At 40.9% G+C, this 13,526-nt stretch overlaps 1 protein-coding gene across 3 annotated transcripts in view; it reads left to right on the top strand.

The window, feature by feature from the left end:
* PAX5 (paired box 5) overlaps window positions 1–13,526 on the top strand; it is a 222,990-nt gene that overhangs the window by 81,780 nt on the left and 127,684 nt on the right. For all 3 annotated transcript variants that reach the window (XM_079959622.1, XM_079959620.1, XM_079959621.1), the window contains exon 6: window positions 6,113–6,288. In XM_079959622.1, coding sequence (XP_079815748.1) covers window positions 6,113–6,288 — 176 coding nt within the window. The remainder of the gene's footprint in view (window positions 1–6,112; window positions 6,289–13,526) is intronic.

Raw genomic sequence — 13,526 nt, 5'->3', positions numbered from 1 at the left:
TTTGATATACCGCTTTATCACTACCCTAAGGAGTCTCAAAGCGGCTAACATTCTCCTTTCCCTTCCTCCCCCACAACAAACACTCTGTGAGGTGAGTGAGGCTGAGAGACTTCAGAGAAGTGTGACTAGCCCAAGGTCACCCAGCAGCTGCATGTGGAGGAGCAGGGAATTGAACCTGGTTCATCAGATTACGAGACTACCGCTCTTAACCACTACACCACACTGGCTCTCTGATCATAATAATGATGCATACTCAGTAAAAACTGGTGGATCCCTCTCCTTGGCTTCAAAAACAGTTTGCCCTGCAGCTGTAAAGCTCCTTTGCTTTACTGGTTCTTTGGATCAAGGCCTGTGTTTACTGAAAAGTAAATCTCCCTGAGTTTAATGGGAGCTTACTCCTAAATAAATCTACCTATGAGTATAGCACTAATGCTATTGCCATGGAAGCATGCTTTTTCTAAGTGATGGAATGACTGGATGAAGAATTCCTTTACCGCTCCCTGGAGCATATTTATAATTTAAACTGTTAGAAGTCTGCCAACAGTATTTTTAATTATCAGAGATGTTCTGGTGTAGTCAAACAATGTCTGATGGTAATGGTAATTATCTCACATTTATGTGAGTGTTGAAATGAATTACCATGGGAATTGAAAATTTGACAAATTCCCAGCATTCGCGATTGTCAAATTCAAATCTGAATTGTCACAAATTGTTCCAAATAACACAGAACTTTGATTTTTGTTACAAAATTCGTGTTTTGGTTGCAAAACCCAGTTTTTGAGTTCCTGAAACTTCAGTTTTTGTGAATATAAAAATTAGCATTAATTATTTTAATTATTTATAGTGTTATTTCAAATTTAACATTGAATTAATTTCAGGCTTAAGTCTGTATACTTACAGTAGGCCCTAAAACTCCTTTGAATGTTCATTTTTCGTTATACCTGAAGTACTTATAAGAACAGGGTTATCAATAGCTTATTGAAACCTTCCTAAGGAAATGTAACAAGCTTTAAAAGCACATCACAGTAATGCCTAGCAGTTTCCTTCGTGTCAGATGATAACTTATTAAACTGCCATCCTTTTATATTAAGTCAAAATTAATATTACTATTCCTGACTAAAATTTAAAAACTGTGTACAGGTGCATGACTGTGCACATGTGTGTGGGTATCTATAGCAGTTGGTGTGGAAGGTAAAGTTTGCAAAAATAGGCACAGTCTGAAACTGGTCAGCAATGTGAGACTAAGCATGTGATCAGCACTTGTGTGCTTGGTCTTTGCTTGGTGACCCTCAGCTTACATGGGGGCTATGTTCCAGGTAGGGCATAAAGCCAGAATTGTATAAAGTCAAAATATATTGGGTGCAATGGCAGGTGGGTTTGCCAAAGTTCCCCCCACAGAGATCTGCTCCTTTCTGCCCCCCCTTTTTTGCAAGGCGCATAAAGCTGACTGAGTACAAGTGAGTTAGCTGTAGCAGCTAGACCTCCAAATGTGAATCTGGACTGCAGCATGGAAAGATAAGAAATTTTAACCCTTTGTTCCTACTTCAGTCATGATCCATATTTGGGCTTCCATGGCTGCTACTTATAAGGGGGGGGGGGTGTCATTAGTATCAGTGTCAGCTTTTTTCCTAGGAAAATTGGCAGCTGAGGACAAAGGAGGATCAGTATCAAGAGGACTGTGGTTAAATCTAATCCCCCCCCCATTGAAACACCATGATCTGAAACCAGAACTGGTCCTTTCATGATAAAAAAGCATGCAAGAGCCAGTCTCATATTTAACTGCATGTCTAATTTGGCCATAAGGAAATAGTTCTCTCTGTCTATTTCTTTACCCGCTTACCTAGTTAATACATGTGTAAAAAACAGAACAAAGTGTTGGTGGGATCTATTCAGAGAGATGAAAAGCAGAATTATTCCCAAAATGGCACCTGTCAAATGAAACTGAATTAAAGAATTAATTAGGAAATATCTCACTCTGAGAAGGCCATGTGTACTCTCAAAGCAATTTGTATAACTGGATTGAGTTGAAATAAAGCCGGGAACAAGTGAAATACCCCCACAAAAGCAAATCAACTATTTCCCTAGATTTGAGCAACATGTGTGTGACCATTAATAATACCTTGCATTTGTTTTTTTGGAGCTGAGACAAGCATTTTGAAAGGGGTTGGAAACCTGTGGCTCTAGGGGTGCATAAAACCTTTTTTTATGGAAGTGGCAAGGAGGGGGAAGAGGAGGCACGCAAGGGGAGTTGCCAATAGAAGGGCTCCGCCCCCACTCACCTTTATCTCCAGCCCTGTCCACTTTTTGGTCCCAGTCCTGCCATTGTGTAGTTCCCAACAGCTTACTTCTGAGGGAATGCAGCAAGGGAAAAATAAAAACCCATTATTCACCTTTGGGTTTGAGAGCTGGAGAGGTTGACTGACTATTTTTGTAAGATATTTCTGATAAATCTGCTATGGAAATTGCAGCCACATCTGAGAAATCTGGTGAAATACCTTTATTATGGAGAGTGTGTGGTCTGACTGATAGTATACTTGGAGCTACAGCTCAGAGGTTGAAACTCATATTGCCTAGATGTGAATTCTGTTCCCTGTCCCAAACAGTACTTTTTGCTTAGAACAACATACCCTTTTACACAAAACCCATTCACTAGAAAACTTGGTTCTTGCTGCCTTATTATGGCATTGAGTCCCATTACACAGACAAAAAATAATAATTCGGTGGTGTGACTTCCCCCCACCCAGTACTGCTCACATGATGCTTTCCATTTCACTATTTTTTATACAATATAACTCCATCTGGTTCAATGAATGCATGGAAAATAATAAAAAGGTGACTGACTACCAGGTGCTGCAGGTTTGCCGTTTGATCATTCCTATGTTGTTCAGTCAGCAATAGAACTGTAAATTCTAGGTAATTAATCAGTTAATGTATTTAGCCCTGCAGAATTATTTTCATCCGGCCTACTCAAATTTAGTAGATTTCAGTGGTACATACTTCTAAGAAAACATGTATAAGATTGCAGCCTTTGGGCACCTTTCCTCATGATTACACCTGTGAAAAATATGCCTGAACACTATTCTTTCTAAATGGAGATATCTACAAATACATAAATATAAAATCGTTGCATCTGATGAAATGCCTCCCCCCCCATGAACATCCTATTGCTGCAGACAAGAGTTTATTTACCTTTCCAAAAAAAGCAGTGATTTACTCCCACATTAATTCAGCAATAAAGTACTTGATTTCTGTGCTGTCTGCACTACTGTTTCAGTGAGAAATAAACTACTGCTGTTCCTCTTTGCTTTGCCCATATAGCTGAGAAGCAAGATGTTGGCTATCCCATAATCCTATTCAGTAAACAATAGAGCCTTTTAAAAGGATACTCTACCCATCTCTTTCTGCCCAGGAAGACAGGAGTAGTTACACTATTGCTGAAGTGTCCACACGATCTATTAGCATTTCAGGGGAAACTGGAATAAATTATCGCTGAATCTTCTAGCAATAATTTAACAACTGTTTGGCAGACACATGCAGTAGTGGCAATCCTACAAATATATTCAACAGTCAATCAGTGGCAAAGTGTCAGGCTGTCAGAATGCCTCCAATGTTTTGGCTTCTTCATGTTTGATTTCTTTTTCTTCGATTCTTAAAGATAGTGTTTAGAAGCTAAAGCAAACAAATATACTGGAAGCAACCAGTTGCAATGAGAGAAGACTAACAGTTTGGATTATAGGACCATGTATGGAAGCAAGCCTATAATCCACTCTGTTGCCAAAACCTGATGACAAGACCAACCTGTGCATACTGGTTCACTAAGGAATTGTGGCTGGGGTTGTGATTTTTTAAAAATACAGTGGTACCTCAGGTTACATACGCTTCAGGTTACAGACGCTTCAGGTTACAGACTCCGCTAACCCAGAAATAGTGCTTCAGGTTAAGAACTTTGCTTCAGGATGAGAACAGAAATCGTTCTCCGGCGGCGCGGCAGCAGCAGGAAGCCCCATTAGCTAAAGTGGTGCTTCAGACTAAGAACAGTTTCAGGTTAAGAACGGACCTCCGGAACGAATTAAGTACTTAACCTGAGGTACCACTGTAAACAGACCCCTGTCCCTTATTCTATGCTTCAAAGAACATTTTGAAACACAGACATTTACAGCGTAATCCTAAACTTGTCTACTCAGAAGTAAGTCCTGCTGAATGCAGAGGGGCTTACTCCCAGATAAAATGGGGTTAGGAGTGCAGCATTAGCCATGCCAGGAAAAGCTCCCACAAATACATATATATATATGGCAGGTTGCTGTTATAGACACAGGGGCAAGGGCAGAAAGTAGTGGCAGGTGAATTTGTGATATTGCTGCAAATGGCTTGGAAGTAAATGCAGCAGCAGTTTGTTCTGACATCAGTAATCCATTGCCATGAGATGATGGCTACTGGTTTAGATAGCTTTAAAAGGGAATTAATACATTTTAATGAAGGGTAAATCTGCCAATAGCTACAAGACAGGATGGCTATGTGGAACCTCCTGGATCAGAGACAGTACTGTATTATTTTTCCACTATTACTCAGAGAAGCTCATATGTGGTACACATGGTATCTTCCATGCAAGCTAATCAGGCAGTCAGGCCTGATCGGGTTCAGCAGCAGATATGCCTCATGTATCTTCTGGTCATATCCCAGGCCTGAGGCTGTTTCAGCTTCATAGAATCATAGAGTTGTAGGGTTGGAAGGGACCACAAGGGTCTTCTAGTCCAACCCCCCTTCAATGCAGGAATAAATGTGTAAAGATAATTTGCTCAAACTTCAGCTCACATTAATAATGCATTCTGTATGTGTATAACGTTGGGTAATTGATGAGTGTGCTCCATGAAAGTAACTGAAGGTGCAATGGATTTCAGTAAAGTAGAAGCAGAATCTTTTTGTTTTCATTTCCCCAGAAAAATGTAAATGCATGACTTTTAAAGCCCAATTGCAAATAATATTGGTTTAACCTGAAATTTTAAAACAAGCATTTCCATGCTCTGTTACCTGGTCGTTTGGTAACATGCAGCTTCCTACCAGACTTTTAATTTTATAAGCTATGGTTGATTAAACCCAGCACTCGTTCTGCTAGACATGATATAATTTGGGAATGTGGGAAAAAGATAATCTGCTTTTTATATATTTGCACTTTTCTGCCCTCTGTGTGCCATAATGTAATTCTTACACAAGTTCAAGCTTCCCTCAGTGCAAGTAGCTGAACAAATTACCTTTTTGTCTCAAGCTAGCATGGTGAAAACTGAACAAAAGTAAAAACAATAGTTATTATTGGTGTGCACCATCAGTATCATGCCCACATGTACAAGATCACCACACAATCCACAGATGGTTTTGTGCCGTTGGACAAAATTTGAACATTGTGATTATGTTGCCTGGATGTTTGAACAAGGTCCATTTACTATACCTTAGATCAGGTGTAGCCAACTTCTATATTTTCAGGGTGTACTCTATTCTTCAAACCAGGAGGAGATGTGGCCAGATCAATCAGTTTTGCATTCATACCTTAGATATTTATCTCTTTCTTAAACTGAAGCAACAATGCTTCATTACTTTTCAAATGAAGACCAAGATATGGCAAGAAAGAAATATTCACCACCACCCATACCACATTTTAGCATCCTGGGGGAAATTGCAGTAAATATTTTTCACTGAAATGTGCCCAGGTTGGGTATATGATTATATATAACGATGTTATATTAACCATGCAGTACTATAGCTTTACTACAAAAGCAGAGCATTGTGCATTTTGGTGATTTTTGATGGATCTAGATTTTCATGCTGTTGGCTTCTATTACATATAATTAAGTATCTTCTATGATCAGCAATCCAGCTGCTGTATCATCTTAAAGCAATTCCCCATAAACTCTTCAAGGATTAATTTATCTTCTGAATGTAAATACATAGATGTAAGCAAAGGTAACAGGAAAATTAAACAAGATGCATTTTAAAATTGAAGCTGCCTATATTTATAATTTTTTATGTTATGCTGTTAGGAAAAAAAGAGAAAAAGAAATTGTGATTATCACTGTAATAGCTATATATCTGTCTCTGTATTTTTTTCCCTCTTGGAAAGGCATTCAGGAGTCTCCAGTACCAAATGGCCATTCTCTTCCGGGCAGAGACTTCCTCCGGAAACAAATGCGGGGAGATCTTTTCACCCAGCAGCAGCTAGAAGTGTTGGACCGAGTCTTTGAAAGACAGCATTATTCTGATATCTTCACAACAACTGAACCCATCAAACCAGAGCAGGTAATATTTGGAGCTGAAACTAATCTGCCTGAGTTTTGTCTCCATATCTGCTTCTAGGTCATCAACTCTTGTTCTGTATCTAGTCTTTCAAATTTTACATTTAATATTTGGAACTGAATTTGATACTCTTCAGTAACTGATAATCTGCATCTGATAGTTGTTGGCATCCGTCTGTCTTGAGACAATGGAGTGAGTCTCTGCAGGTGAAGTCAAACCACTATGTTAGCACCGAAGTGACTTCCCTGGGGCACAAGGTTGGGCAATGTGTATGGAGGTCCTGGGTTGCCCAGATGATGTGGTCCAAAAAAAGAGAGAAAAGCATCATGTTTGACACCAGCTTGGCTACAGGAGTTGCCAGAAAGAGGTGTGCAACACACCATCCAACCTTCTTAGGGATTCCACTCTGAATTTGTATATAGAGTTTACTCCTTAGCCTTTTCTTCCCCATAAGATGTATCAGAAGGCAGTGGAGGTTTAAGATCAGAGTTTTCCTTCTCCTAAATTGGCTACCTTCCAAGGTTGGTGAGCCCCATCTGCACCTCACTTCCCTCTATAGCACGTGCAGAAACTGCCTGCTTGACGGTTGGATTCATTATTAGTCTTGACCGCTCAATCTGTTGGAGTCTGTCTTCACATTTGTTTTCAAAAAAAATATTATTAAATTTTTATACTGCCATTCATCCAAAGATCACATGGTGGTTTACAATATAAAAACACAAAAACACACAGCATAACAACAAACAAAAACAATACTCCACCACTTTTTGAAAGGCCATAGATTGTTTAATTAGCCGAAAGTCTGGGAGAAGAGGAATGTTTTTGCCTGGTGGCTGAAAATATACAGTAGTACCTCGGTTTTCTAATGTAATCCATTCCAGAAGACTCTTTGAGTTCTGAAATGTTTAAAAACCGAAAACTCAGTATGGAAGCCTCAAAACGGAAAACTCAATACGGAAGCTATGTTTCTGGTTTGACTTCTGAGGTGTGTTCAAAAATGGAAGCATTTACTTCCGGGTTTATGGAATTCAAAAACCAAAATGTTCAGCAACGGAGAGGTTCGAAAGCCGAGGTACCACTGTATAACAAAGGTGCCAGGTGAGTCTCCCTGAGAAGAGCAATCCACAGGCAGTGAGCCACCGCAGAAAAGACCTACTCTTATGTTGCCACCCTCCAGACCTTTCGCCTCAGATGATTGCATGGTCTGGTTGGGAAGAGATGGTCCATGAGGAATGCGGTCCTTGAGGTATTGCGGACCTGAGCATTTTAAGGTTTTATAGGTCAAAACCAGCACTTTGAATTGGGCCTAAAACCTAATTGGCAGGTGGTGCAGTTGGGCCAGGATTGGTGTTATATGTTCAAATATCTTGCCCCAGTGAGCAACCTAGCCACTTAAGTTTCTGAACAGTCTTCAGAGGCAGCCCCATGTATAATACATTGCAGTAATCTAACCTAGAGGTTACCAGATCATAGACAACAGAAGTTAGGTTGTCCCTGTCCAGATAGTTGTTCAGCTGGGCCACCAGCCAAAGCACTCTGTGCCACCACGGCCACTTGAGCCTCAAGTGAAAACAGAAGTACCCCCAAGCTGTGTACCCACTCCTTCAGAGGGAGTGTAACCTTATCAAGAGCAGGCAACCTCCCTTCCATCCAGTCTAGGAAACCACCCACTAACAATGCCTCTGTCTTATCTGGACTGGCTCTCATCCAGTCCCTTACTGAAAGGCAAGACAACGTCCAGCACACCCTACTGCCCCCCCCTGCTGATGTAAAGTACACCACACTCAAAAGTTCAATGGAACTTATTTTCAGGTGAGTATAAGATTGCAGCTTTTACATGCAGTATTTTTACTTATCCTTAGGCTAAGGGGGTGATTTAATTCTGCCTGAATTATGCCCTGAGTAATTCCTCCTCATGTGCTGAGATATAGTATGAAAACTGCAGGGTGAAGCAGATGTTTTGGCTGATGCTCTAAAAATGGAAAGTATACATTGACATAAAATTCCTAGAGTGACAGTTCTGATTATCATTACAGAGAAATGATCATCCTCATATTAAGGAGAAAAGGTTTCTGCTTAATTTATGGGTTTGCACTGAATATAAATCTAATGTATTTGTACAGAAGCTGAAAACATTCACACAATAGTATGCTTCATGCAAATATTAAGCTAATAAGTGCTCTGGTTTTTGCATGTGTGTGAAACAGTGAAGAGTGAAATGCTTTTGTGTACCATTAGGTGGAGTTCACTTTGCTATTGTTGTTCGTGATACTTTGTTAAAACTAGCACAGCAGAAGCCCAGATCTCAGGGCGTTTTATTTTTATAAGAAATACATGAAGTTGCCTTTATCAGGTCTTATTTAGCCCGTCAACCTCAGAGTATTGAAACTGAATTTAGAGGAAGCAACATTTTGAGAAAAGGCACTGTAATAATTGTTTTATTGCGTATTTCAGACAACTTTTTAAAAAGTTAAGTAGTGTCTACAAGGCATATTATATGATCACTAGGAACCTCACATAGACCTAGTGAACACTGTAGCACACATCTGTTGAACAAAATATGATAACAACTCATTTATTTTTCACACAAGAAATGTGCGGTTCTATAGCAGGCTAACCTTTTTATTGGCCCAAGGGCTGCATTAACCTTTGGCCAACGATTCTGGGGAGTGAATTCCAGTGCTGCATGTGACCAAAAGGGTGTGTGGTCATTGCATGCCCCATATGTACTTACAGGACATATAGAGCTCCTTTTGCAGATCAGCTGTGGAAGGCAGTTGTTGCGCCTCTGTGCTCATGAAATTATCATTCTGATGTCTAGAGAGGGGGCAATTTACATCTCCATCTGACCCTTGGGCTGAGATTTAAATAGGAAGTGATCTTACTATGGGGGATATAAGAAGTGGGTTCGCCCTAGTACCAACATGCTCTTAATCTTGTACATAAGTGAGCTGGAGTTGGGGTGAGCAATGAGGTGACCAAAATTTCTTATGACACCAGAACATTCAAGGTGGTCATTTTGTTGTTATTGGTTGAGAAAATGTTTAGAATCCTCTTTTAAACAATTGTCTGTGTTTCTGGAGCACATAAAGGTAAAGGTAAAGGTACCCCTGCCCATACGGGCCAGTCTTGACAGACTCTGGGGTTGTGCGCCCATTTCACTTAAGAGGCCAGGGGCCAGCGCTGTCCGGAGACACTTCCGGGTCACGTGGCCAGCGTGACATCGCTGCTCTGGCGAGCCAGAGCCGCACACGGAAACGCCGTTTACCTTCCCGCTGGTAAGCGGTCCCTATTTATCTACTTGCACCCGGAGGTGCTTTCGAACTGCTAGGTTGGCAGGCGCTGGGACCGAGCAGCGGGAGCGCACCCCGCCGCAGGGATTCGAACCGCCGACCTTTCGATCGGCAAGTCCTAGGCGCTGAGGCTTTAACCCACAGCGCCACCTGCGTCTGGAGCACATAGCTGTTAGCTTTGACAGTACTGATCACTGGGTGGCGGTAGTGGTAGTATGATTTCAGATAGCTGTTCCCCCTTCTGTTGATTAATGCTGCTAAAGCTGATGGAAGCACCATTTTGTTTGGTGGAAGAAATCTCCTGTACAGCAGCATGCAAATGTATATGTATGGGGCCAAAAATGGAAAAGATTGAAAAATCCTAAGGAAATTAGAAATGGTATGAGAGATAGAAATACCTAAAGGCTTCTGCTGTTTTCCACAAGCATTGGATTGGTCTGGGAATTCCCCATAGTTATTTGCTCCTAGAGCTTACACAACAGTTACTCAGTCTTATTTACCTGAATAAAGGTAAAGGTAAAGGTACCCCTGCCCGTACGGGCCAGTCTTGACAGACTCTGGGGTTGTGCGCCCATCTCACTTAAGAGGCCGGGGGCCAGCGCTGTCCGGAGACACTTCCGGGTCACGTGGCCAGCGTGACATCGCTGCTCTGGCGAGCCAGAGCCGCACACGGAAACGCCGTTTACCTTCCCGCCGGTAAGCGGTCCCTATTTATCTACTTGCACCCGGAGGTGCTTTCGAACTGCTAGGTTGGCAGGCGCTGGGACCGAGCAGCGGGAGCGCACCCCGCCGCAGGGATTCGAACCGCCGACCTTTCGATCGGCAAGCCCTAGGTGCTGAGGCTTTAACCCACAGCGCCACCTGCGTCCCACATTTACCTGAATGCTTTGGAGTAATAAATGGATTTGAAATAATATTCATAATAAACTTGATATATCTGCCTTTGACATGTGAGGATATTTGGTTTTAATATTGGGTACCATTATGCTTACCCTAGTGGTGAGAAGTTCCACGGGTGTTTACCTGGGCCTTGTTTCCTTTGGAAAGCTCACTGGGAGGCTTATGGCATGTATAATAGCTGAGTTTATTTACAAATACAAAGGCTGAGCATAGGTGAAACCACAGTTTAAACACTGCAACAGACAACCAAATCCACTACCCCACACCAGATCTCCACAAAGAGACAGTTCTTCCCAAAAGGCACTTTCCAGAGCTTGCGGAGCCAAAGAATCAGCTGTTCCCTTAGTCTGTCTTCCTTTCCAACCTAAACTGCATGGTCTATATTAATTCTTTTCATATTCAGACTTAACTTACATCATCCTTACATAGAAATGGGGAAAAGAAGAGAAACGAAAGTGCCCCTTTCAGGACTTTTCAGAAAGCACCCATGGGCCATTTAGCCAATAATCTCGCTAACAAGAGTATATATAGATCTCGCTAATGGACTGACTTTAATCAATCCTGGTTCAGTTAATCTACTCCTGATGAAACCCCCAATCTTAGCAATAATACTTTATTTCAATATGTAATATTTGATTAACAGCGTTTGATATTTAGAACTCACCAAGGGGCTCAGGATGGCATTCAAGATTCCATTCTCTCCTGTTTTATCCTCACAACAATCCTGTAGGTTAGGCTGAGACCTAGTGACTTGGGATTGCCCAGTGAACGTCACAGCTGAGTGAGGACTTGAACCTTGGTCTCCCCAATCCTAGCCAGACACATTAACTGCTATACCACATTGGCACTCTTCACATATTATTCAAATGGTATTCATAAACTGACAGCTTTTGTCAGTTTACAGCTTGTGAGAACAGATATTGACACTGGCCAAATAAAAACAACAAGAGTTGTTAACAAGTCAAAAGACCCAGAATTTTGAGGTAAAAATTCTCTTTTTAAAAAAATGTATTTTTATTAAAGATTTATTGGTTTACAAAAGTATGTGCAATGTCTCTTTTTTCAAGTTACCTTTTCTACAGATCAGTTTAATTTGTTGAGACGTTAGGAAGAAAAACGGGGAAAGAGGTGGAGTGGTGAGTGGGGGCGGGGCCGTAAAATTTCTCTTTTGAAACTCAAAATTCAAATTCAGAATTCCACATTCAGAATTTGCATATGTAGTAATACTGGGAAGTTGAGCTTACTGTAAAGAAGAACGCTGTTATAGATGTAGGCAGTGATCCCCCCCCCCCGGAACACTCAAGGGTACGCAGTACTGGCACCTCTTTTTGTTGTTGTTAAAAAGTGTGGCACTTACTATAACAACTTCATGGTGAGTACCGGCACCTATTTTTCTAGAAAAAGAATGTTTTTGTTTGTGGGACCAAAAGTACAAAAGTAACTATTGTAATGAAACTTGTAACGTAGGAAGGACAAATAAACTGTTTTACGAGGCAGATACAAATGACTTGCAGATCTGTAGATTTACCTGTGCTTGGAAGGGGAACAGATATATCTATTATTCCCCTTGCAATTTTTTTAATTTTACCCATGACTTATATGTGTGTTCCCGTGAATGAAAATGTAGGATGCATCCCATTTTGTTTTCAAATGATTAGCCTTAACTTTGCCTCCAGACTGAAAGCTAACAATAAAGGAAAGTGCAAATAGAACTAGAGGGTTTTTGGTTTTTTTTAGACACGTTTGTAACAGTTTAGTCACTAATATGTGTCTCTTTCAAGTAAAAAATACCTTTGGGTCTGTCAGTAGTTATCTTGGGAGGGGGGGAGGAGGAGCAACTTCTAAATCCAGCACGAGAAAGCACATCAGCAGCAGAGAAAACCTTCCCATATTTACTCTCAGTAGACTATTAAACAGCACAAGGCTATTAATTTGGATTTTGAGTCTTCACTAAAGCCCATAAAAGTGCACAGTTGTCGAATGGAGTTCATTTTAATTTCCTTTCAATCACAGTAAATTATTCAGGTGATAAATCAGCTGGGGCAACCTCCTGGCTGTAATAGAAACCCTAATTCCTGGCTAATTATCCAGCCCATTGCTGCCAACAGATCAATACCGCTACAAAATGGAAAGGGCTAAGGCCCTGCAATGGGCAGAGTGTCAGAAAGACAGCTGGGAACAGTGACATGTGTATGACCCCCCTCAGAGTTCAAAGGTCAGGGGAGGTTAAACTGCTATGCTGTCTCCACCCCCCTTTAAGGAATGCATCCTCTTCTAGTTGTTAATTTAATCCAGAATCGACAATATTTTCTTTAATTTTGGCACAGTTTTACAAAAATCTACAGCTGGTGAACCCACATTGTTGGATTTCTCCTGACTAGCTATATGCTTCTAACATGCTAATCTACTAGAATGTTCATGTATATTTCAGATAGCACTTGCTGGGCAATGTGTGCAGTGGAATTTGGTTGGCTTCTACAGTGTATGTGTGTGTGTGGAGTGCAATACTTAGTAAGCTTCATAGTCTAGTACAGTGGTACCTCGGGTTAAGTACTTAATTCGTTCCGGAGGTCCGTACTTAACCTGAAACTGTTCTTAACCTGAAGCACCACTTTAACTAATGGGGCCTCCTGCTGCCGCCGTGCCGCCGGAGCACAATTTCTGTTCTCATCCTGAAGCAAAGTTCTTAAGCACTATTTCTGGGTTAGCGGAGTCTGTAACCTGAACCGTATGTAACCTGAAGCATATGTAACCTGAGGTATCACTGTATACAGATAAATGCATGTAACCCATGCCAAATAACTCAGGTCTTCTGATGATGTCATTCATTTTATTTATGATATCTAACCAAAAGCACTTTTAATAATAATAATAATAATAATAATAGTAGTAGTAGTAGTAGTAGTAGTAGTAGTAGTATTTTGATTAGTGGCAATATAGGAGAGTATCTCCATTTAGCATTGTTCTCCCTATAAATTCCTGGAGTTAATTTTATATCTTCCTTTGATGGCAGAGATAATATCAGAACTGGATAGGATAATCATTTTT

Source organism: Podarcis cretensis, assembly GCF_951804945.1.
Source record: "Podarcis cretensis genome assembly, chromosome: 17".
Taxonomy (NCBI): Eukaryota; Metazoa; Chordata; class Lepidosauria; order Squamata; family Lacertidae; genus Podarcis; species Podarcis cretensis.
This window is presented reverse-complemented; position numbering and strand designations above follow the sequence as displayed.